Source organism: Suillus subaureus (genome assembly GCF_016647635.1).
Source record: "Suillus subaureus strain MN1 chromosome Unknown BJ212scaffold_7, whole genome shotgun sequence".
In the NCBI taxonomy this organism is placed as follows: domain Eukaryota; kingdom Fungi; phylum Basidiomycota; class Agaricomycetes; order Boletales; family Suillaceae; genus Suillus; species Suillus subaureus.
In genome coordinates this window covers 789,867-813,707 of record NW_024538563.1, presented here as the reverse complement: position 1 = coordinate 813,707, position 23,841 = coordinate 789,867, and the positions used below count along the sequence as shown (strand labels likewise).

The 23,841-nt window shown below is 47.8% G+C and overlaps 12 protein-coding genes across 12 annotated transcripts; 8 read left to right on the top strand and 4 right to left on the bottom strand.

Annotated features, from left to right (window-relative positions):
• Positions 1–61: 61 nt before the first annotated feature.
• Positions 62–4,003, top strand: BJ212DRAFT_1445480 (rab-GTPase-TBC domain-containing protein; the record flags this gene model as incomplete). The annotated part of the gene is made up of 5 exons (XM_041338124.1): positions 62–850; positions 902–3,276; positions 3,330–3,630; positions 3,679–3,858; positions 3,911–4,003. 5 exons carry the CDS (start codon positions 62–64, stop codon positions 4,001–4,003), a joined length of 3,738 nt encoding a protein of 1,245 aa, XP_041196098.1.
• Positions 4,004–4,515: 512 nt separating this feature from the next.
• On the top strand, positions 4,516–5,422 carry BJ212DRAFT_1478130 (uncharacterized protein; the record flags this gene model as incomplete). The annotated part of the gene is made up of 3 exons (XM_041339663.1): positions 4,516–4,799; positions 4,859–5,151; positions 5,214–5,422. 3 exons carry the CDS (start codon positions 4,516–4,518, stop codon positions 5,420–5,422), a joined length of 786 nt encoding a protein of 261 aa, XP_041196097.1.
• Positions 5,423–6,295: 873 nt separating this feature from the next.
• Positions 6,296–7,859, bottom strand: BJ212DRAFT_1297483 (uncharacterized protein; the record flags this gene model as incomplete). The annotated part of the gene is made up of 11 exons (XM_041332609.1): positions 6,296–6,417; positions 6,444–6,474; positions 6,577–6,654; positions 6,679–6,694; positions 6,812–6,885; positions 6,926–6,949; positions 7,002–7,083; positions 7,137–7,296; positions 7,340–7,521; positions 7,595–7,719; positions 7,794–7,859. 11 exons carry the CDS (start codon positions 7,857–7,859, stop codon positions 6,296–6,298), a joined length of 960 nt encoding a protein of 319 aa, XP_041196096.1.
• Positions 7,860–8,145: 286 nt separating this feature from the next.
• Positions 8,146–9,032, top strand: BJ212DRAFT_974557 (uncharacterized protein). The gene has a single exon (XM_041344487.1). It carries the CDS (start codon positions 8,180–8,182, stop codon positions 8,804–8,806), a length of 627 nt encoding a protein of 208 aa, XP_041196095.1. The 5' UTR covers positions 8,146–8,179; the 3' UTR covers positions 8,807–9,032.
• On the top strand, positions 8,925–10,058 carry BJ212DRAFT_1457738 (uncharacterized protein; the record flags this gene model as incomplete). Its single annotated transcript, XM_041338884.1, has 5 exons — positions 8,925–9,012; positions 9,064–9,183; positions 9,232–9,379; positions 9,429–9,664; positions 9,710–10,058. 5 exons carry the CDS (start codon positions 8,925–8,927, stop codon positions 9,949–9,951), a joined length of 834 nt encoding a protein of 277 aa, XP_041196094.1. The 3' UTR covers positions 9,952–10,058.
• A 176-nt stretch (positions 10,059–10,234) lies between these two features.
• BJ212DRAFT_1445479 (amidase signature domain-containing protein) lies at positions 10,235–12,544 on the top strand (the record flags this gene model as incomplete). Its single annotated transcript, XM_041338123.1, has 13 exons — positions 10,235–10,355; positions 10,406–10,507; positions 10,574–10,684; positions 10,732–10,805; positions 10,855–11,008; positions 11,060–11,209; positions 11,256–11,307; positions 11,356–11,486; positions 11,541–11,645; positions 11,695–11,755; positions 11,842–12,031; positions 12,079–12,146; positions 12,196–12,544. The coding sequence occupies 13 exons, from the start codon at positions 10,235–10,237 to the stop codon at positions 12,542–12,544; spliced, it is 1,668 nt and encodes a 555-aa protein (XP_041196093.1).
• A 1,215-nt stretch (positions 12,545–13,759) lies between these two features.
• On the bottom strand, positions 13,760–14,122 carry BJ212DRAFT_1240942 (uncharacterized protein; the record flags this gene model as incomplete). Its single annotated transcript, XM_041329589.1, has 2 exons — positions 13,760–13,894; positions 13,946–14,122. Coding segments are annotated over 2 exons (312 nt in total), but the record flags the coding sequence as incomplete, so codon positions are not given.
• A 2,205-nt stretch (positions 14,123–16,327) lies between these two features.
• BJ212DRAFT_1336957 (Thg1 C terminal domain-containing protein) lies at positions 16,328–17,962 on the bottom strand. The gene is made up of 6 exons (XM_041334957.1): positions 17,815–17,962; positions 17,622–17,753; positions 17,356–17,570; positions 17,206–17,294; positions 17,050–17,157; positions 16,328–16,997 (listed from the first exon to the last, which is right to left on the bottom strand). The coding sequence occupies exons 1-6, from the start codon at positions 17,916–17,918 to the stop codon at positions 16,632–16,634; spliced, it is 1,014 nt and encodes a 337-aa protein (XP_041196091.1). The 5' UTR covers positions 17,919–17,962; the 3' UTR covers positions 16,328–16,631.
• On the top strand, positions 17,961–18,608 carry BJ212DRAFT_1336954 (uncharacterized protein). The gene has a single exon (XM_041334956.1). The coding sequence runs from the start codon at positions 18,155–18,157 to the stop codon at positions 18,380–18,382; it is 228 nt and encodes a 75-aa protein (XP_041196090.1). The 5' UTR covers positions 17,961–18,154; the 3' UTR covers positions 18,383–18,608.
• Positions 18,609–18,918: 310 nt separating this feature from the next.
• Positions 18,919–19,659, top strand: BJ212DRAFT_1205480 (uncharacterized protein; the record flags this gene model as incomplete). Its single annotated transcript, XM_041329150.1, has 3 exons — positions 18,919–19,353; positions 19,410–19,443; positions 19,517–19,659. Coding segments are annotated over 3 exons (612 nt in total), but the record flags the coding sequence as incomplete, so codon positions are not given.
• Positions 19,660–19,763: 104 nt separating this feature from the next.
• BJ212DRAFT_1550322 (uncharacterized protein) lies at positions 19,764–22,165 on the bottom strand (the record flags this gene model as incomplete). The annotated part of the gene is made up of 11 exons (XM_041341907.1): positions 19,764–20,127; positions 20,180–20,202; positions 20,253–20,361; positions 20,418–20,545; positions 20,599–20,725; positions 20,772–21,109; positions 21,171–21,340; positions 21,388–21,480; positions 21,528–21,653; positions 21,709–21,847; positions 21,911–22,165. The coding sequence occupies 11 exons, from the start codon at positions 22,163–22,165 to the stop codon at positions 19,911–19,913; spliced, it is 1,725 nt and encodes a 574-aa protein (XP_041196088.1). The 3' UTR covers positions 19,764–19,910.
• Positions 22,166–22,368: 203 nt separating this feature from the next.
• BJ212DRAFT_974329 (HIT-like protein) lies at positions 22,369–23,416 on the top strand. Its single transcript, XM_041344486.1, has 5 exons — positions 22,369–22,561; positions 22,627–22,705; positions 22,753–22,791; positions 22,844–22,910; positions 22,967–23,416. Exons 1-5 carry the CDS (start codon positions 22,427–22,429, stop codon positions 23,175–23,177), a joined length of 531 nt encoding a protein of 176 aa, XP_041196087.1. The 5' UTR covers positions 22,369–22,426; the 3' UTR covers positions 23,178–23,416.
• The last annotated feature ends 425 nt before the right edge of the window (positions 23,417–23,841 follow it).

Genomic DNA, 23,841 nt, shown 5'->3' with positions numbered 1-23,841 from the left:
GTCATTTCTTTAGCACTAGCCAGCCAGGAATAATGCCAAGTTTCAATTGGAACCTAAGCGAATGAATTCACAAGCCTCGCCCGTCACTACTCCCGTGCATTTGCACCCTCTCTCCCCGAACGAAATTTCGTCACGAGGGCGCAGAACGCGTGGAGCTCATGATGTAGACGAAACGCGGCCTCCTAACAATTATTTTACTCTAAAAACTCAGTCAGAGACACTAGTGGAACCAGAAAACAAGGGCGCCAATATCCGGGCAAATTGGGACGGCAGCGTTCGCGGATTTGGCAAGCCTGATGCAAGCGGGTCCAGCGGAGAACTAGTGACAGGTCGTGGAATATCTTCCAACTCGCTTTCGGCACTTTGGGATAGACCAGTGCACCAAGCGCCACGATTTATCATTGGACCTCCTTTTGATACCAATTTTCTTGTTCCTCCAGGCTCACTCCCTCCGAGGACCGCTCTTTCGGATGGCACCTCAGAGGTATCCTTGTCAGTGACTACACAAGTACTTGCCAATAAGTGGCACGAATACTCAGACGAGGCCATCCAGGCTGCAATATCCAGATTCACCGTCGCAGAGTCCCCATCAGATGTTGACACTCATCCATACCATACCGCACTTCGTGTGCTTTCATCCACTCTCCACAGTTTGTCAAGGGCCAGAATAGAGCTTGAAGAACATAGAAAACTGTTACAAGAGAAGGAGGCAGCACGCAAAGAACGTGCTGAAACCTTGTTATCAGAGCTGCTACCCTCTGAACGAGAAGTGGCAAAACGGGTCATACAATCGATCTTCATTGGTGATGACGAGACGCGCCATCGAGTTCAACGTCACGGAAGCATTGCTGTGTGTTGGTCTACTTTACTTGCACCCTATTCGCTCTGATCCGTTACACAGTCACTTAAGACATCGTTGACGGAAGCCATCGAGGATGACACTTTGCTTTCACGTAGCGTTCCGGATGATACTGTGACTCCTTTAGCATCGACTCCCATTGCCACGTCTGTACGATCGCCCCAAACCAGCGAAGTACCGTACGTTGAGCCGGAGGCAACCGTTGATAGGATAGGGTCCACGGCAGCTGATAAATCAGTGGCTACGTTAGTCTCCGAAGCCACTGTACCGCCCGTTGCCAGGGTTGCCGAGATTGTGCCAGAACATATGGCTTCTATTCATCACGCCAGGAATGATAGAGCATCTTGGATGGGTACCTGGTGGCAGAAAGGGAAACATAAACACCATCGGGTGCTGGACACGACTTCTGTAAAGGAAATTCCCCGAGTTCCTGGAAAGCAATCATCTCGAGACTCATCCCCACATTCTGAATCCCTTTCCTCCGTTACTCCGACTGTCCCAAACAGTCTTTCACGCAGGAAAACCAGCAGAAGCGTGTTTGAGAGCTTGGGTATTTCTATACTCAACCCTACCGCGTCGTCCTCTTCTACCACAAGACCGGCATCAACTTCAAAACCTGTAGTAGAGCCGTCATTCAAAGCACGCATAGATGACACAAAGTCTTCTGTGAGCTCTTCCCCCGCGTTGAGCACATTTTCTGCTCCTGCACCTGTTACACCACATCTAGCAACTGTCGGAGTCCCGTATCCAAGATCAGGGAGTTCTACTACCTCTCCCTCCTTGACCGAGGAAAAGCTGCCGCAAGGGGCATCACTCCGTGCCATTGCACATGCTACTCGAGTTATGACCTCGGATCCAGGTAGCATCTTGACTGATCATGGCCGAGAGACAAGCCCTTTGATTGCTCAATTGGCTCTCGAGCTTGTTAAGCGTGCACGAGACGAGCATGTATCATTCCGCGAACCCCAGAAGCTTCGAGAGAAGAGGGAACATAGATCAAATAAGGCTGAGATAGGAGACCAGATAACAGTGCACGCAACTCTCAGTCCTATCGAGGGCACAGATGCAAGCATGGCTCTGAACCGCACGTTGACTACGCAAGGTAAAGCCGTTCGTAAATCCAGGTCACGGGGAGCAAATATGATTTCGCCTTTCGCATCGCCCCTGTTCGGTTCCTTCATGCCACAGCATAAGAAATCTTTGCCTGCTGTAGAAGCAAGCACGAAAACGTCAAGCGAGGGCACAATGTCCACTGCACGACCGAGTAACATTCCAGTGCAACAGCAACACTCAGCGAATAAACCCAGTTCGGTCGCCTTAGAGTCCATTATACCTGCGACTGCGAAGCCTCCAACTCATTACCTTTCGCGCACGTACACCCCTCTCACTGCCCCGCACTTCAACTTCACCATTCCTCTTCCTACCAGTGCGTCTCGGTTCACAGTTTACCGCGACGATGAAAGCAAACAGCCTCTTACGGATCGTTATGGCTTCATTTATGACGTCTCGCAGTACGATGTCTTGCTACTCATTCGGGCAAGGGAATGTGGCAACACCGCCCCTGCCTGCCTGACTGGCGTCAAAATTGCCGATCGCAAGGAAAGTAACTCTTGGTCAGACGATGATGACGACAACCAGAAGAATGTGATTGAGATCGTGAAGGATTCTTGCACTTGCGACGGAGAAGGCAATCCGATCTCACCAGTTTCATCTGGTCCTTCTAGTGGTAAGGCCGGAGCAGCATCTCCCCCTCCAGGAGGCAGCAGTGCTTCGTTGTCATCTTCCCGGCCCCGCTCCACCACTGTCACGTCCACAGCCACACCTCTTGTCATATCCATGCTTCACTCTAGCACTGCGATTCTGACTGTGACCCAGTCCACGCCTCGCCATGTTTGCGCTAATGTTATCCGACATCTTCTCGATGACATGACCAAGAGTCACGATCAGAATCAGAGCGCCAAGAGGAAAGAATGGGATGTATTTGTAAAGCAACGCAGCAAAGTGAAATTGCCCAAGAATATCCTGCCTACGGTTATGAACTCTGGAGGCGGTGCTGCCGCTCTTCTTGGCTTGGGCACTTCAGTTGAGGAAGAAGAATTATCCCATTCGGAGGGCCTCATCGGTTTTGCTCAACTGGGCCTGTCGTCGAATACTCACGAGAGGAAAGAATTCGATCGGTTAGTGCGAGGAGGCATACCCCTAGTGTACCGCTCCAAGCTCTGGCTGGAATGCAGCGGAGGCTTGGATATGCGGGAACCTGGAATATTTGGCGACTTGCTGGCTCATGTCGACGAGCACGATTTGGTTTGTGTGGAAATTGAGAAGGATGTTGGTAGGACTATGCCGCTCAACATCTTTTTTGGAGGTGACGGCGCCGGAGTTGACAAGCTTCGTCGCGTGCTCAGAGCATATAGTCGGTGAGTCGCATCATCGTGTCAATCTGGTGCTTCTGTTAACATGGCGTCCGCAGCCGCAACCCTGCTGTGGGGTATTGCCAGGGTATGAATCTAGTAACTTCGACTTTGTTGCTAGTGCATGCCGATGAAGAAGAGGCGTTTTGGGTGCTCTCAGCAATCATTGAACGGATACTTCCGGATGACTTCTTTTCGCCTTCACTTTTACCATCTCGTGCATGTCCCCTCGTTCTCCTTGAATATGTGCAGGAGACCATGCCGAGACTTTATGCACATTTGACCTCACTTGGTGTCGACCTTCCAGCCATCTGCTTCTCTTGGTTTTTGTCGCTCTTCACGGATTGCCTTCCAATAGAGGTAAGTAGCATATATGCGTATGTGCTGTGTTATCTGACTCTTTAATAGACGCTTTTCAGAGTATGGGACGTCTTTCTGGTTGATGGAGTCGATGTTCTCTTCCGCGTTGCCCTAGGCATCCTTCGCAGCAACGAACAGGAGCTTCTAGAATGTGAATCTAACTCCGCCGTTTATGTCTCTTTAGAGAACCTGCCTACCAGGATGTGGCAGTCTGATAAATTAGTTCAGGCAAGTTCTTCGATTGTTCTTCACGTCCCTACCCTAACCGATTGGGGTATAGCTGGAACTCGACCTTAGAAACATGATCTCGCACGCAGATCTCCTCAGGAGACGGGAAATGCACGTTGTTGCACTTAAACATCTTATGGCATAGCTGTTGTTTCTGTTTTTTATTGTTGCTCAGCATATCATGCATTGCTTGAAATATGGTTCAGATGATGTAGTTTTTTGTACCTGCTGGACTGAAGCTGAGACGCACGTCTTGGAACTTTAAGGATTAAGCTTATGTAATGTCAAGGTGTGCATTTGGTCCATAGTGGCAAAACAAACTTGAATCTTGCCACCTCTACCTTCACTCCAGTTCAACAACTCATTATGTCACAATGTGTAGTGCACTGGAAGTCCTCCCTGAGATTCCTGAAGGGAAAGAAAGGAAGGAAAGACAGTGAGAATGTGAGCAGCATATTCCTTCCCCTATTTTGTTTGTTGAGTTCTGACTCCAATGAATCAAGGATAATGTCAGTGGAGGGTTGGAGCCTTTCAATATATATTTTGGTCCCAAGGACCACTCAGTCAGAATCTACAGTGAGAACATCCAAGATCTTCTCAGCTCTGCGCTGGAACATCCTCCTGGGAAGTAACAATGGCCTGCAACACCTGGCAACAATGACATTTGGAGAACACAATCCAACTGAGGAAGATCTTGTGGATAGGCTTGATGAAATTGTAACATATTTGCAATCCTACCCTCCTGATGTCAGGCTGAAGGCCATGCATGGCTCTTATGGGGAAACCCCAAACCCTATCACCCTTCCTCACTACTGTCTTATGTATCAGATGCCTTGGCAAGCAGTGTCTATTCAGGAAAGGCAACACTTGCCTCTTGAATTTTCACTAAATGCTGATATCTGTGAGCTGATTCAGAAATGTGACACTGATGAAAGCCAGAGGTAAGCTTGTTCTTTTGCCATGCTATATGTACTGTAAAATATCTAATCTACTTGGATAGTCTGGACAGTCTCATCTACTTCCTCCTCAAAGTAGTTATTATTCATGAGCTTGCTCATGTAGTGATGTATACCTTTGTCTCCCAGGACACCCCTCAGAGATTTCATGGAAATGGGCCCCTAGAGGCCAATGCTGCAAGAGGTGAAGCAGGGGACAGTATGGAGATGGAGATGATTGGAGGGGAAGTGAATCTGGCGATCCCATCTGATTATACCATCCAAACAATCAACCCCTCAGACCTTATCATAGTGGTGAGAATGACAAGGGGAAATGAGGAGTGTAAAATTCTCAATGGTGAGCATTCAAGTTTCTGCCTTCAGTTTGATAGTGCTGATGGCTTGAATCCATTTCTCTAGTAAATACTTCCAATCTCACTGACATTGCATCTGGCAACTGGAGTCACATTCACAATTTACCAACGCAACCTTTCCCAAATGACTTTCAGGACACAAAGCTAAAATCTAAACTGCCTTCACTCCCAGCACCTTCATCTTCCCACCATTTGTGCAGTTATATAATCTGGGAGCCTTGGTCAGATCCAAATATTCCTGGGGTAAAGCGTTGATGTTTTCTTTTTTTGATACATTGGACCATGAATATTCATTACCTTCCTGAATCCCAAGCATTTACCAGTAATGCACATATCAAGCTTTTCCTTTCTCATTCTAGCTTTTTTTTCTATTTGTGAACTACATTGTTTGTTACCTCTCTGAATCCCAAGTTTTTCCTTTTGCATTCTGATTTTTTTTCTTATTTGCATACCATATTGTCTTTGTTTCACATCATTGGACCAAGTTTTATTGCACTGAGATGCACTAGTTTACCAAAATTCATCTGATGTTTGTATTTTTTGATAGAGCAGGAAAGTCAGACAGAAACTCTTGAATAAAACACGCAAGCCCTCAATTGACAAAACACACAGCACCCAACATGTAAATATAACACCATAGTAGAGATCACATTCAAGGGGGCGCTCCACCCACACCATCTCACTAAATACATGGGCTCCCTCCATTGCAACTACGGGGCTTGCAAGACCACGGTCAGGTCTATGGAAAGCAAGCCGCACACGGTCAGCGCACCTTTTCAGGCCTGAGAAGCTAAGGAGGGAATGCCAAGTAGAATAGATGCTCCATTCACCTCTTATGTACCTTTGGAGAATGGCAAATATGTACTTTGCATGTACATATTATTTGCCGTGTTGCCCGCACCAACATCACTTGGGCCTGTCATCGAATTTAAATCATCATTGTTGTTTCCAAATAGCCACACGATCCTTATTCAAACTTCGATCTATCCCACTTGTTTCTTCGACACCTCGAGACCCCAGTACTGAGTGAGCTGTGAAAGTAATTAATGGCCAAAGAAAAGTAACAAACTGAATTTAGCATACCCACCTGCTACAGTTCACTTTATCAAATCATCTCCTAAATGTCTTTCATTTGACCACTATCAATTGCAGGAGTGAATCTGCGAGGGAAGCTCCTGCTGGTGCATTCTTCGTTCGCCTAATTATAGGTTGCTTATCGCCGGCGTGTCTGAGATAGACCAGACGGGTACCTAAGTATAATATTCAACTCACTTACAGCTCATCGGCGTTGTCCTGTCAGTTCCCACCTGTGACTAATCTGCAGGTTCTCGTGTTTCTCAGTCCCCTTTTAGCGCGTTTCGGTGAGTGCGGTGTCGGATTTTAGGTGTAGCAGCAGCTCGGGTGCTCACCTCGAGTACACGTTTGGTCTGTTGGTTATTTGGTTGAAATGAAATCCGCGTTGCAGGGCGCATCCTAAATTGATGCGCCTGGTTTGCAATCAATCAACTCACACCGACAAGTTTGATACTATCACAATTAGGTATTGGTTATTCCCGAAGCTGACGTGTGCAATCATTGAAGGAGTGCTCAAAAAGGATAGCTCGAATTAGCCGTAGTCTCATAGAGATGAATAATGGAGCTCACCTGTAAAGCGGACTGGCATCGCCCATATCCTGAAATTCGTATCTTCTATCGTCAGTAATGTTCTCTACCAGACACTGCGCGTCCATCTTTTTGTTCAGCCGATTGTAGACGCACATAGCGAAGAGGCTCATTACGATTCTGTTACAGGTTGTATTAGTATGTCGCAGTTCGGAAGACCATCGAGACATACGAAAGAGAAAGGAATCCCATGTTGGTGCCATGCCCAATTGTGGAAACGTGGCGGATCAATATAAATAAAGGAGGAGCAAACACTAAGACAAGTATGAGCGGGAGGACATTATGAATCTATGATAACACGTCATACCTTCCAAGGTTATTAATACCGATGACCATCGCTAGTACAACTCCACGCTTTAAGTCGCCTCCTGCATTCGAGCCTGCCCAAGTAAGAATGACTAGGACGGTCGGATAATTTCCCGCAGCAGCCAGACTAAGCTCTGACGAACGACAGGCCCGCTCGTATGCTGCAATATAGTAAGATGTATCCCACAAGAGACACAAGCGCACCGCCGATGATGAACGACCCACGAAGATTGTGCTTGCCAGAATAAATGCCGACTATGATTGTTGCAATAGCGCCAGCAACAAATGGCGGGACTATGTGCAGCTGGTCATTTGCAGCAGAGTAGCCAAGTTCGTTGATGATGGTTGGCGAAAAGAGGGCAATGGCATAACCAGGGACGAGCAACCTGATGATTAACTTAGATCATGCACGCAAGATGACAGGAGGACTGAGTACCCCAAATAAATGAACATTTAGACGTAAGGTCTTGTAAGTCTTTCATGGCTTGCCAGACGAATCGATTGTCGAAGCGAGGGGAAAGATGATTCAAATCCTGTTTGAGCATATCTATAGTGTATGATCTCTCTGGCTCGGTCAAATTTGGCTGTTTCAGGATACTAAATAGTCTAAAGCAGCATGTGAAAAGCTGTGAAAGGCCCAACATAACTGCGAACTTACATCATGCGTATAGAAAAAAGAGAAAATCGCAACGAGAACAGTGGCTGATTGAAGTCTAATAGACATAAGAGACGTTATTCTTCTGTTGGCTTCGGGGTTGAAACGCGCTCGATTCGACGACGACTACACGAGTACAGGCGGCTTTTTTAAGTACGACTTTGAAGGGGAGAAATGTGTGATAAGGTGCGCGTACGAAGAAGCGGGACATTGAGACAAAGGGGTGTTTTAACGATGAAAGCATGACCGCGTTTTAAGAGATAAGGGAAAGTGAAGTAGAGTACAAGGTAGGTGTCATAAAAGGAAAGCCATGTGCCATAGCATGCCCAATGCGTATGGAGAGTTAGGATTCTACACTGATGTAGGGTTAGAATTAGTTACTCTTCGACATGAACTCCCATGGCCAGATTCCTCTCATCGACGAGGAAAATCCTCTTTACTGCCCAAGCTTCCCAGCTGCAGCTTATCTCGCTACCCTCCGGCAAGCTCTTCAATCGAATCCTTCTCTTTTTCAAGACCTGTCCTTGCGCTCTTTTTTCTGGAAAATTGGTCTCTGCTTCACAAAAGAAGATCAAAACTATACTAGCAATGCTGTCGCTCATAACACCCTGGATACATCTTCATGGCTGAGCAGCTCAGGCGTCCAGTCGCCGATCATTCTCGAGCGAAATCAGGTCTCGGATGATTTGCCAGATTTACCAGTATTGCGACGTGGATTAGCTGGATTGGCGTGGAGGAGAGCTTCTGCACGCCTTCCGAAGCGTCCTCGAGATTCTGTCGAGCCTGAAGACCCCATCTTTCTTGGAGGAACATCAAAACGAGGTCGTTCTTCACAGTCCGTTCATACGAGCCCTGTCGACAATAGCAGAATCAAACCGCTGTCTTATACTTTGCATCATGATTCACTTGCGGTATCATATCAAGACATTCCAAGGACTCTCGCAGGTGTCCCTATTTTCCCCTTCAGGAAACGTCTACCTTTGCTCCCACTCCGTGTCCTCCCTCTCAAATACTGAACATATACATATACTGACTATATGCGTCTCAGCGTGGGTCTATGAATCTGAAACAGGAGATGAGACACCAGTTGACCTTTCTTACCTGGTAAATCGCCTTGAAATGGTCATTCCGGGCATGGGTGTGCACCAGACGTTCCTAGGAGACCCTCTGGCCGTTCTACACCTCACTCACCAAAAGATCACAAACGTTCTGGCAGACCGGGGTATCGATCGCAGGAATGTCTCTTCCTGTCATGAGTGCTGAATGGTTTTAGGACTCCTTACTGAAACCGTGTTGACGCTCCTGCGAGGTGGCAATATCGATAGATTGGAGCTAGGTCCTACAATGTGCGAGGAAGATGGGCTAAACCTACATTCAAGCAATCTTTTGCGCGGTAAAGCTCTTGGCAACACGTCCCTGTTACAGGCTTGACTTCGGACAGTGTTCAGCAGACCTGGTTACTACTCGATGCTCAAGGAGCTGGTCCTCGATGGCGCCCACCTGGAACGTGACTTTGACCTCGTTCATATCCAACAACTTCCTAATCTAGAAAGGCTCCACCTCGAGGGAACTGATATCGGAAACGAAGCGTCGGCCATCAAGTTTTTGGTATATTCATGACGACTGACAGTCTCTCAGAGTGTTCTTGCTGGTAACCCTCAAAGAGAAGTTGTTTCATCTGAACCTTGCACACAATCCGAAGATCGACGACGACGCGATACCTGCTATCCTCCTCCTCATCAACCTTGGATATCTTTCGATTCAGGCAACAGGAATCGATATGCCTGGTTTTCGTCGGCTCGCGGCGGTAATCCACGCCGAGGATCGCGTCATTGACGTTGAAATTCCATTCAGATGCGAGAAATACATCGACAGTTGAGTGTTTCTTCATCACTTAGAGTAACTTACCTAGTTTGCAGACTTACACAAGCAGTACCTCGTCGATCCTGCGTTACCTCTCATCACTGATCCCTCTGCATGTTCATTGTTATCAAATGTCGCCCTCATCCGCAATCTTCAAGCTCACGCCGACATCAACCCCTCGATCGTACCGACAGGAACGCGCCTAGAGATGATCGAAAGATTGAAGAAGCTCTTGGAACGAAGGCAGATGGACCTTATTGTGCGTAGTATGATTTGCGGGGAACCTGGGGAGGTCTGAGATTGTGATATGAAAATTATAATTATTATAGTGGAGAACGACCTGAGGATACTGCAGTGTTGTCGCGGAGTACTGCAATGGAATTATGGGAACACATTGGAACAAAACACGCTCCCTCTAAGTACGCTCCGTGGCACAAATGAATTCCACGCACCTAATTAGTACCTGGTGTGAACGAGTCGGCTCGAGTCTAGTGAGCCTGCGCATCAATCCAGCTAGTTGCTCAAACGATCACACTCCTTTCCCTTGTTCTATTATCCACTGCTCCCAAACATTTGACACCATGAGAAGCGCTCAACAAAGAAGCAACATTGTCACGTCGAAGCGGAATGCAAGAGACAAGGCGCTGGGTTTTGCTGGTCCTTATTTAATGAACGACCATGACGTCTATACCAAAGCAACGGGTTAGTTTGCCTTCTATTCAGGGATGCATGTCGTGTCGTGACTTGTGTAGCCAGCGAAATTGTGCAAAGGATAGCCAAAGGAGAATGGACCTCTTCTGAAGTCCTCGAGGCGTATATTGCGCGATCTGCCATGGCTCAGGCCGAGGTGAACTGTCTTACAGAAGGGGAGTAGATTCACCATTTCTCTTCCGATATTTCTATCCTGATACTTTTCATAGTCCTATATGAGGACGCCCGCAAACGAGCAAAGGAGCTTGACGTAGAATTTGCGAGCACAAAGACATTGCGGGGACCTTTCCACGGTGTTCCATTCAGCGTCAAAGATAATTGTACGTCGCTCCATGTCTAACTGATACACGTCTGAACCCTGCTGTAGACCGAATCGAGGGGTACGACGCGACCGTTGGGTTCACCGCATGGGCCAACAACCCAGGCAAAAAAGACGCTTGCGTACGTCCTTGTTATAACATTCGCGCATTCTCCCTATCATTATTTGTAGCTCGTTGCTCAACTCAGAGCTGCTGGTGCTATCATCCTCGTGAAGACCAATGTACCGCAGACAATGTTCGCGTTCGAGTGCTCTAATCCTCTCTGGGGTCGCACAACAAACCCATGGAACGACAAGTATACATGTGGAGGCAGCTCTGGTGGAGGTTCGTTATCTGCTTGTGAATCTCCCACTAAATAACAGAGTCTGGTGCTAGAGGGAGCTTTGCTTGCCATGGACGGATCCGCCATAGGCGTCGGTTCTGATATCGGAGGAAGCCTACGCATCCCAGCATCGTATTGTGGTATATACTCTTTGAAGCCGACGGCTGAGCGTGTTAGTTCTATTGGCACACAAGGAAGGTCGTGTTCTCGATTCTTCCAACTGAGACGCTAACTGGCTTTCTGTTACAGCCACCCGGCCTGGATTCGAAGCAATTCGATCTTCTCATGGGCCGTTGGCGCGGTTAGTCGCTACCTGCATTACTTGACTCATTACTTGACTATTCTCTAGGTCTGTCCAGGACTGTGAATTGTTCTGCAAAACTATCTTTGGTCAAAAGGACTCGTCTCACCAGAATATTCCTATACCGTATCAAGCCGTCGAGCTCCCTTCCAAGCTTTGCTTTGGCTATTATTTGTCAGGTACCGTGATGTATTTTGGTCGTTGTGATCTGCTACTTATAGGATCCCCTATAGATGGCATGATGGAATCATCACCTGCATGCAAGCGAGCAGTACTGGAGACAGTCTCAGCACTCAAGAAGCAGGGACACGAATGCATCGAGTTTACATCTCCCCTGAGTACGCCTTCTGTACCTGTCCTCATTCTCCGTCCTGACATTTTATCAAGACGCAAGTGCGATGGAGGTGTTCCTGGGACTCGCATCATCTGACGGTTATAAGAGGATGCTGTCACATCTTGATTCAGACCCTATGGCAAGTTTAAATTAAGGATATACCGTCTATAGCTCACATAACCCGACTGGCAGGAGGACAGTTTGTTCCTGGTCACCTTGGGCCCCAGATTACCGTCCTTCGTTCGTAACCTGGTTTGCTGGATCGTCAAGACGGTCTTGGGTGACTCCCTTTTTTCTCGTTTCTTCTCTTTGGCGCGAGAGAAAACTGTCTCGGAATTCACGGATTTGACTGACCAACGCAATAAGGTTGCTATTGCGTGGCATGAACAGGTAAACGTGTTGACATCCAAGGCCTTTCATTCGTTAATATGCCCCAGGTATGGGACAAATACGGTTTCGACGGAATCATTGCACCTGTACAGTCCCTTCCAGTGATACCTCACGGGTAGGCTTCAATACCTTCCCTCTTGGTTTGTGAAGCTCATGATCTCCAGGGGTTCCACATACTTGTCCCCGCTCGCAGCCGCGACTATTATATACAACATCATCGAATCTCCTGTTGGCATTATACCAGTAACGCGCGTCAAGCCAGATACCGACCAACTATCAACAGATTTCGTAGCAGGCGCTTCGGGCCGATCGAAAGTGCTCGAGAACCGCATGTACCTGGGCAAGAATCCCGTTTACGATCCTAAAGCGATGGAAGGCATGCCCGTTGGTGTTCAGCTTGTAGGTAAGAAATGGGAGGATGAGAAGGTCCTCGCGATGATGCATGTTGTCGACGAGGCACTGGGACCTAGGGGATTCGGTCCAGGCAGTTGGAAACCGAGAAATGCACAGTGATCCCTGACTTGTCGATCCGCGATACCGCAGCTAGTACTTCCTGATCCGTCGTCGAATTAATGGTGGTGAAGGACAATGGTGGTGAAGGACAGAAGTCTCAGCACACGGAAATCAAGAGTCCAAATGTTGGATATAGATATATATTGGAGCAATGATGTGGACTTGGGATACAGTTTATGGGGCAGAACATAGTGATTATTGATGCATGGACGATAGTCGATTGTAGGAATGTAAATGGATGGGGTCGTGAGCACGTGAGCAAAAACATTGCGATGAGGTTCTATATCACATCGAGCAAGAAAGCAAGCGGAAAACAGGAGGACGAAAAAAAGGGAAACGACGTCAAGGAAATTCGTGAGTGCATGGGACAGCAGAGAGAAGAGAAGTCCACGTTGAAAGTAAGCCTTAGGAAAGAAACTGGAAAGAAGTGGATGATGGAAAATATGCGCGGAAGACTTTCGATGATCCCCCACATATGCAGGAGTGCGGGATTATCGGTCTGAGGCACTGGCACGCTTACATCCTGCCCTTGCCTTTGGGGTCAGAAAGATAGCTGGAGTCACTCTGCTGCGACGACGACGAGCCTTGAGACGACTGGTATTGTCCTTGGTGGTAGCTTTGAACGCGTCTAGCACTAGGCAAGCCACCCTCATGAATGTACTCGACGCCCGGTCTGGGAGTAGGCTGTATGATATGCGCATTACGATCTTGGGTCACAAAAGCATGTTGCTGACGGGTGGACGTCATTGGAACATGGCCAAACGTCACGGGAGATGATGCCACAAATGCTGAGGATGAAGACGCAGAGGTTAGAGGCATTCTGGCTGCTGGCATCTGACTGAACCCTGGGCGTCCGAATCCTCCCTGACCAAATGATGACTGACCGAATCTCGGAGCTGTTTCTGGACTTCCATGAGGCGATAACTGGTTCTGCAGGTACCTAGGCGACTGCTGAGGACCAGGGACGGGATATGGACTGGTGGCGGACCTGCGCGATGCAGATCGGGTTCGACCTTCGCCAACAATGTGACTTCCCTGTCTCAACTCGGGATCGATGTAGGAGTCGTCGGATGCTGCAGGGCTAGGACGATTTGGGGTGTGACCCGAACCTGCAGGCATGCCAGCTTGAGGTACATCTGTCCCCTCCATGTCATCTTCCGACGAAGAGTCGTCATCGTCACCCTGTTCAAGCGCTGCTCGAGCAGACTTGCTACGGCGCTTACGAGGGCGTTTGTAACCCTCGCCACCAGAGCAGTCAAGTTGCCAATAACTTCCTTTGCCCGGCTCCGTGATGGCACGGGGCACGTGTTTGAAGACTTTGTTCAAAGAAAGGTTATGGCGAATCGAGTTCTGTGCATAGCCATGAGACGTAATAGGCAAGGAATCAGAATGAAGACCCACCTTCCAAGCCTTCTCGTTTCGTCGAACCTTAAACCACTGGAAGCGATCCTCGAGTGCCGCGTATATCTCTTGCAGCGTGAGCTGCTTGTTCGGACTTCCGTAAATCGCCAGCTTGATCAGTATAGGGTAGGGCTGGTTTGGCTTTTCCCCTTCAGGAGGATCTGGAAGTGCCCCAAGTTGACTTCCTTGTACGGTGGAATGTGTAGTGTCTCACGCAAGTAAGGTCCTGCGTCTTCGAAGAGAAGGTGCCTAGATCTATCATTGGTGATGGGGGCGGCGGAAAATGTCGAGAGCGATCCATGAGAACTAGACGGCGATGCCGAGGACCGTTCAATATGTGTCCGAGATGGGTGGGTGGGTAAAGGGAGGTCCTGATTGATTTGTTCATAGAACTCGGGAGCAAGAATATTGTTGGATTGATATGAAGAGCGTGCAGGGGGTCTATAATGGATGGTGGTGCCACTGGCGGGTGGCTGAGGCGGGTATTCGACATGCTCGAGGCCCAGACGATGAAGACCCTGATAAGCTGGATAATGCGAATGCGGGTGCTGTAAGTGTTGTAGGTGATGTTGCTCATTAGAAGATGACTGGCGAGAGACCGATGAATTATACTGCTGATACTGAGAATGTGATGTGTACGATTTGTCTTGATCGGAAGACGAAGAGCTACTCCAGTTGCTGTCCACGCTAAGATGAGACTCTGCACCGGGACTTGGGTACTGCAGTGGGAAGAATAAATAAAATAAGGTGACTTGTAAATGAGCGCTTGGGTCACTCACTGACGGGATGCCGTGAGCCCTTGTAGTGCCATGTGCTGGATATGCTTGTGGTAGAGACTGCGCAGCCCGAGGAGGGACATAGGGAGTGTCATTAAAATGGTCCGGAGTCAGAACTCCAGAATCATGAGCTCTGCTTCGAGAGGCATGGCCGAAATGGGTGGCTCCGACCTGGTTGCCGGTGCGGGCAGTGCCAGAGTCGGACTCCCCGTCCGAGAAATTATGTGAACGCGGGATCGTGACTGAATTGTTGATTGTGAGACCGCCAAGAGAAGGAAGACCGCCGGCCAAACCCCAGGTGTTGAAATGTGATCCACCAGACATGGCAACTGTGTAGAAGACATTGTATGAAAAAAAACATCAGGGACCCACCAAACCAAACAATTTAACAACAACGGAACGTGAATAGTCGAGTAATAGAATGACGCGACGCGGAGGTCAGGTGACCAGGAGGTTGCAGATAACACGTAAAAATCAAAATGCAAGGCACAATGCAAGTCATATCAATAACGGCGTTTTCCGAGATGTAAATCAGATTTTACCTGTCAAGCACAATCACTGATAATAAAATCAACCGTTCAAAGATGAAAGAAATTGATATGGGGAAGGGTTTGTATGGCTGGTGAGGCCTTGTGGGCTTTTTTTTCGCTGCAGATACCAGTAGGCGGGCCCAGCTTTTAAGCACGGCGGCAAGTTTCACCTTCCCACCCAAAAAATTACTAAAGAAGGCAAATATTTTGCTTGCTGTAAAGCAATCGAGCTCTCGGATTGCCTCTGGATAAGGTCCCTGGTGCGAAATGAGTACGTCAGCTCCCTTTGACTGAGGGCGCCTATGCATGGGAACTCTGGTACTTGCCTCGCAAGGAAATTCTTGATGGCAGTGTCGACCATAAGTCCATATTGACCAGATTCAGTAATTTTGGCTGGATTGCGTCGGAAGCAGGTTCTCTATTTCCCTTTTACAGGAAGGCAGATACGTCCCACTTGAAACATACCATGCTAGTTCAACGTGTTTCAACAACGAGGCATCGGTCTTGCATCAAGGGATACAATATTACCGGTTTGCAAGTCACCCGACATCGATGTGACCTCGCAACTTGCATTATATACAAGTTCGGAGTGTGGGCTCCTCGAAGTTAAAGAGGAGCCTATCAACACATACGAGTGGGCGTCAGTTGAAAGCGCAACGGAAGCGGGATCAAATTGGCGCATCCTAAAAATGGCAAGTGTGGTATTCAGTATCGGCGACTGCCGAGGTGGGACAGTTCAACGTTTGATGGTCATGCATCATCTTCGCACCAACGTTTGGCATCATTTCAGGCGTCCTTCTCAACGGTTTGACAGATCCTGTCACAACCTCTTTGTTCATTTGAGCTAAACGTCGCGTCAACCATGTGGCTCGATATAGCTCAGCGAAGTGCCCAAGTCAAATCAAACACTCGAGCAATCGACGTTTAAGGCGACGTTCAACTTAACTTAACAAGGCCAGGGTTCCGGGTCGCAGAGATCACAATGGTTCCATGGACGGAGACTTCGTCACTTCGCGCACCTTTGATGATAGAAACTAGATATCACCTCCACGCTCATTGTCGGCGTCTTCTTGGTGGGCTCCTTTTCCTAGCCTCGTGTTCCGAGAAGTGTTGGTGTTTTAGGACACAAGGACACTTTACAGTCATCTCGATCAGCGAAAAGCAGTTAGAAGTCAAGCGCCTCTATCGATCATAAGCGTCAGCCGAATGTTGTAATAATATGTTTACGTTTAAAGTAATCTAACTGAGAGTAGCCGCAGACCTGCGATGCATGCACAAGTGTGTGACGCGCCTGAACTACCTTCATGCCATTCAGTAGGAGTCCTACTCCCTCGCAGTCCGTGATTCTCAGCAGCTGTATGGTGACTTTTGTCATTGCTGCTATTTTCTTAACGGGCTCCAGCATTGACAATGACAATGACACGTCTCCCGAGTCTTGCAGATGCTGCATCGATTTTCCAGCAAATGTGGACGAGCCAGCCAGAACTCATCGCCAATGATATCGCAGTGCAGTACCTCTACTGTAGTTTCCAGTTTCTTCGCCTTGGAGCGTGTTTGACGCGGAGGGTCGAATGGTGGCGTCTCATCATCTTCGTTCGTAGGTTGTGGATGTGGGAGTATGTTTGCCGGTAGATCAGACGCTCCTGAGCGCTCGGGGCTCTGGTCGCGTGCTTGATTGACCTCTGAGCGAGTCAAAAGCATTGGGGGTTCTGGATATTCACCCTTGTCCAATAATTCAGGGGCTACCTGCATATTAATGTGAGCAGGATTGGATGGAGTACGTGCGAACAGGACGCACGATTTCTCGAACTATAACGCTGCCTTTCTTGAACCTCTGTGATATTGCATTATAGTTGATACCGAACCTGGAAAAAAGCATCTCGTGTTTAGTCGCGGAAACGGTGCCCTGAAGATTTGTCAACAATGAATCGCAGATACAGGAGAAGAAAAATACCCTAAGCGTGGCATGAGCCTCCGTAGTAGTCTGACCTCCCTTCTGTATGAGAGCCCAAAATGTGGTATTGTATAAATTGTTTATGTGGGCTTTACGCTGACAAGCAGCTGTGCTCAGTCTCGGCAAAACGATCATTTGAGATAGACCCACTGTCGGCTTGCCGCCATGAAAAATAGTCTCGAATTGCACGCTCAGTCGGATACACGACAATGCGTCCGTCGAATGACGGTGGATATCGTAGCGGCGTGTCCGGAAAATACTGCGACCAGTTAAGCACATAACACGATGTGAAGTAGGACGTCAACGTGGTGAGTATTTTCGAGTGTCGCCGGTTATAAAGATTAGTCGACTTTCGGAAGAGAAAGCTATGATGAGTGATAAAATTGGTCGCAACTGGAAGAAAGGGTTATATTTGCCTGAATTCGTCGGATTCACCGAATGCGAGCATGATGTCTCTGAACTCGATCATCGCGCTCTTTGCAGCGTGATCCATGAGTTGGAGCGCACGCTCGTCGTTGGGCTTGGCAAAGCCATGCTCGTCTGAGAACCTGTGAAGTGCGATGCTATTAGGTTTCGTCCTCCTTCGAACGGCTTCCGATGCTCGCTTACCGGTGGAAAGAGTGGCCGTCGAGACGACAGACCAGATAGGTGTCTGGTAGCAGTGGATCAGGGAGCTCGAAATTGCGTACATATGCAAACTTTGTGCCCGCCATCAATGCGGCGCGATAGTGCTTGATCCACAACTTATACAGATACCATGATCTGCGCTTGCTGTAAGTATTTCGCTGGGACCAAAGGGATTCGCTCAAAATCCATCCAAATATGGTGATTTTAACATCAAAGCGGGTGATTTTTGGAGCATACATAAACTACTTTAATTAAGTACCTCTTTGATCCACACCACTCCGCACAGTGTCTGAAGAAGCTCAGGTCGGTTTGATTTGGTGGTATGGTATTCATTTTGCATCCATATAATCTCAGAACGCTTATAAGTTTACTCTGGTTAGCCCTTAGTACAAGCATATCGTCAGCGGTCGTGCGGATACCTTTTTCTGACGATGCAGACTCTTTGTCGCATCACTACTACCTCATATTAATAGGTTCACGTACTATCCTCTCCCGACTTCAACTTCACCAGTCCTCCTGCAATATCGGACGGACCCGCAAGATTTACTGATTGCCATCGCACGCGCTCGCGTGTTTTATTCTCGTTGTCTCACCGCTTAGTTATCAAGACACCCGCAGTGATGCTGTCGTACCGTTAAATGCCCGCCGTGACTACTAGGTTCCTCTTACCAGTACTGCATCGTTATTGTAATTATTCAATCATGCATCATGTTCTCCCACGTTCTTACTGTGTCGTGGGTGACATGGATACGCCTCTGCCACCAGCAGATTAGTGCATCAAGATTCAACTGAGATATGCTAGCTGTTAGTGGTGATCAGGATCGTCTTGGCTTGACTCGACTCGACTCGAGTCACGATCTAATTTGCTATATGTGTGATTGTGGGAACATGTGCAGGAGACTTTGATCGCTCGCCACAGTCGCTCTCGATATCACCACACTGCTGTAAGCACCGGTTCCATTCACATCAGCTTCGAACAGCACACACACACGTTGTTTCGGACCTACGTATACATACAACTTACCTCGAGCTGTTATTGTTTGATCCGATACCACGATGAGCAGTCCAGGAGTACCTACTACCCCAACCTCTCCTTACTCCTCATACTTCAGGCGCCGTACCATCGGCCGTGCCTCCTCTCCTCCAACCTGGGCTTGCTATGAGCAAATTCCATCTGACGATGATGATGAAGACTACAATGACAGTCCTTCCGAAGATGAGTCCTGCTCAGAAGACGGAGAAGACTACGGCCATCATGACCGTGGTTCTGACGGAGATCTTGTCGTAAATACTGAGAGGCAGGATGATACGCAGAACATGGAGATCGATCGAGGTGATCAAGGAGCTGACGATGAGAAGAATGCTGCCAAGTTTAAAAAGGATATGAAGGGCAAACAGAAAGCACTTGATCCTGAGCCAGAGCCAACAAAGAAGCATTATCGCAAGCGAGAGCGCCGGCCGACTTATACGCTTCGTCCAATCTTGACCATTCAGAAGAGCCAAGGTTTTGTATGGAACCAGGTTTGCATCCTTTATCCATGTTTCCCAGCCTCAGTTGACCGGTTTTCTAAATACAGGATCTTTTCGTCCCCCCTTACATTAAAGATAGATGTGCGTTTCTCTTTCAGTTTTCATTCACTGCTTTCTGAAGAGAAAGCTTATTGTCTCCATGATTCATTTACAGACGTTGCATCTACATCACCACCATGCTCGAAAGGGTTTTCCAGCTCTTGGACGTCAAATACATCTTCGATGACTGATTACAGCGAGGTAGAAGTGGTAGAGATTCGGGTCAGAGATGGCGAACTCTATGATATTATTCCTTGATCGACATCCTACCCCTTTCCGTTGCTCCCCGTCAAATCAGTGACGACCTCACTCTGGAAATATCGCATTTCTTTGTATCTTGCATATCACGAACTTGTGTTCCCTTTCCCATGTTGTTCCATTACTACACCATTCCCCTTACTCTCACCGCGTACTAAACTTCGTTTCCGTGTTTTAATAACGACCGCTAGACTCCTATATATATACAATGGTTCATGGTTCCTTTTACCCCTCGCATTTCAGGGGCGATTTCAGTCTCCACCGACCATCGCCATCAGGGCATCGTCTACTTCTTTCATACGTGCTGCCTCTTTCTCTCGCTCCATTGCTTGCTCACGAACGATGTCGTTTTCACGTGCAACTAGATACGTTGGCTTCATATAGGGTTTGTAGTCAAGATGTCGCTTCACGTAGAAACACATGTAAGCATTTGAGGCTAGGCAGTCGCTGAGTGTCGATGGGGTTACTCTGTCAAAGGTAAAATAAGATCGCGGAGTACAGAAAGTAGTGAGCTACATACTTGTCATCGTCAAAACGGTACCACTTGGAGGCCATCAATAACTATGCAATAAAACTACACCATGTCCACTCACCTCATCTCGAAAACGAGCAAAGTTTGTGTAGTGGCCGTTATCCATCTGCCCTTCATGGTTAATAACCGCAAATAGATCATATTCATACATTGCGTCCGGTCCTGGGTAGCTATTCATGGACTTGGTCAGAAAATCAGTCACAGTTCCTTAGCAAAAATTGCTCACCCAGTTTCACCATCCTTCATATTCATAGCAAGAGTCGTGTAAGGCGCCATATTAATAGACACTGGAATTCGTATCGGAGCGTCGATCTTCTGTGGTGCAGCTTTCCCAGACGTTTTATGCTCGAATCGCTTGAATCAATGTCAGCATCAAATTACCCAGGTCATACAGTGCATGAAGAAACCTTGAATTGAAAACTAAGGACTGGCGGTAATGTCCGTATGCTGAGGCGTTTCACAGCCTCGTGAGAAGCTTTCGTGCATTTGCTACAACTGTACTCTCTTGCCCCCAGTTTTTCTGGTTTAGTATACCTTTCAAAGCGTCAGACTCTATCAATCTAATAACGGACCTTCTCACCTGCGCAAACAGCTGGCAAGCGTATTGTCAGTAGCCGGTTCCCCAGACTTTGACCTCAACTCAAGGCTGATATCAAGCATCGGATCAATTGTACTCGTCACGGTTCCGCATTTCTCACACGTAACGTCGCTTTGAAATTGACCGGCGAAAGTCTGATGAATAATGCAGTTGCACGAAATATTCGTAGAACCGCGGCACGTCCCATGAATTTGGTTCAGTGCAGTGATAAAAAACTCGTGGGCGTCTTGTTGTGCATAACCTGACATCTCGGCAGAAACTTTCCATGTTGTGGCGAGGAAGGACGTGGGCCCGAATGGGGTATTAGTTGGGGAATATATCTTCAACTTTCGTTAGCAAACAAAGTTTGACGGGAGCAATGCGGACTTTTTTATGACTAACCTCCGTGAACAGGTTGTCCATTTCGCAACAGGTGCAGTCTGAATGCTTGCACAGCCTGCTGTTATGCCTATCGCTGAGAAAATAGTTCCGTAATAACGGGTTATGGATGAACGACTGGAGTATGACATTCAAAAAGCACGTCTGCCCTAGATTGAGCAGCCCACGACGACCTATTTTGTGTGAGCTAATTAACGTGACTTGTAATGGAAAATTGAACCTTGGCAAGGGACTGTGGCGATATACTTCAGGGCAGTGGAATCGTCGCTCGTCGGAACCCACGGTTGATATGGCTCTCGGCCTCTCTTCGCCACTAGACGTAAATTAAAATCTGCTATCCTGCGGGTGTATTCAAACTACCTTGAAATTTCGTATTTTGCTCTTCAACCAATAGGACGGTAGAGAGATGCAGTTCGTCAATGATATCATCAAATACAAAGTCCTCGCACTCTGAACAGAAGACTGATCCAGACTTTGTATCGGTGCCTGAATTGTGCAGATTTGGAATGGTCAGCAGACCGGAAACTGTGGTGGTGAAAACACGTACAAAACGTATGCCCCGTCTCTTTCAGGTGGTTTGTTATGTGAGCCTCTGACCAGCATCCTGCAAATGAGCAGTGCAGACAGACGAACGGTCGGGAGAGTGCCTGGTCGCATGTGTCACAGGTCGGTGACGATACCTGTGGAACAGGGGGTCGAATATATCATTTCACAAGGCATTTCCACATAAATAGCTAACGCACCTTCCTTCGCTTTGCTGGATGCAGGGAATCATGTGTTCTACGAGCGTGCCAGGCTACGGCTGTTTTAAATTTGTCTACGATACCTGCTTTCGCGGGTGGATCGGCGAAGACGGAAGCGAGATGTGAACACCTGTCTATATCGTTCTCGGAGGCATCGGAAGAGACAGATGGTTCAATTCCAGGATGTGCCTCGTTGGAGAAAGTAGATTCCTCGCCGAAAAGAGCTGTGTGCGTGCTGTCTGGAGATGCAGACATGCCTAAAACAAGTAAATAAACAGGATGTCACAAGACTTCAGAATGCTGGCAAAGATGGCGCGTTTCAATGCAGCTGGTGCTGGAGTGTCTGGGAGTTCATGCGGAGACTGTGGTGGTGAACAAGCACGGAGATTTAAAAGCTGGAGAACCTTGCAGCTGGCAAGTGGAGAGCTCGCGTCGGAAGTGGTGAACTCAACCACTAGTGACTTCTAAAAATAGACAACCACCTTCTTTCTTCGGACAAGTGTCGATACATGCACTATGTTCCCAAAACTATTTCATTGGATTGTTGGAAAACCACAAACTTCTCATAACCAGCTAGGCAACTCTCAACGGTCATGTATATTCTGTGGGGCTTATTCCACAAACCGCAGTGACTTTGACATTGTGTGGGAGGTGTGTATCCATGTGTTGTTAGGACGCTGCCCTTGAGCCTAGTTTTGACGGTCCCGTGCATCCAGGATCAAGAATTTGTTGCCTTTCGGGACATTCGTCCATCGGCACAATACCACATTCAACTCATCCCAAAGACCCACATCGGTGAGCTTCACGAAGCTGTCCACTTCGCTGGCTCATGTCACCACCAGAAAGTATCAGGAAACTTTCTCAGAAGGATGTGGACATGCGTAAGCATTTCCGTACTTGCTGCATCAGCTGAATATCTCATTTGGATCTAAGTTCGGAGAATGGAGGAAATAGGACATTCCATTCTTGATACGTTCGATGTACCAGTTTCAAAGCGGAAGTGAGTTAGGTTAGTCACCTCTTGGATTATACTAATTGTGACACCATCGTTTCAAGGATGGGCTTCCACATACCGCCGTTCAACTCAGTACTTCACCTGCACCTACACATACAATCATTGCCATACATCTCGCTTGTATATCGACTGAAGTATCCGTTTGTCCGGGGCTTTGGCGGCTATGAAAAGGGATTCAGTTGGTTTGCTGAGATCGGTCAAGCAATACGGATTTTGGAGAAAGGTCATCGTGTCACCGTTGCACCATGCTAAGCATCATGTAAAGCGATGGCGAAATGAAGATGACGACCGTCGCTGTCATGACATGTGTCTTTGTCGCAGACCACTCAAACATCAAACAGGACCAAGTTCTCATTCAATCTGGGTGGGGTATTTCTTGCCATGGCTTACTAACTGTGCTTCGTGGTCGATTCAGTCTGCAGCTGCCAGACCATATTCTAGAACTTAAACGCAACCGAACATGGAGCAACACGATATGACGTGCCAGATGCAAGCTCCGATGACTTGGAGAACAAACAGATCATATGACCCCCTGTAGTATTCGGGGCGCAAGGCCATTTGTCTATCTGCGGCATACGGTGGGGACATTCTTGCTGGCCGTCGCATGGAACACTAATCAGAAGTGCTACGTTCGATGCTTGGAGTCTTACGAGCAAACCTTATCTCTATGGAAGCGACTGCAGCTGATCAAATGATCAGGGAAGTCAGTTAATGCGGGTGAGAGACTCTAAATTGATACAGTCGCCGTTATACATTCCCGATGGGTTGAAGCCTACTGACTGACCCTTCGATTACGTCCTTTGAATCAGACAGGATAACCCGATGTACGTCCACATGATGTTTGACAAGTCATTTACGTTTGTCATGCAGTATCGCCGTCCTGGATTCGGAAATGTGCAGATTACCTGCATCTATC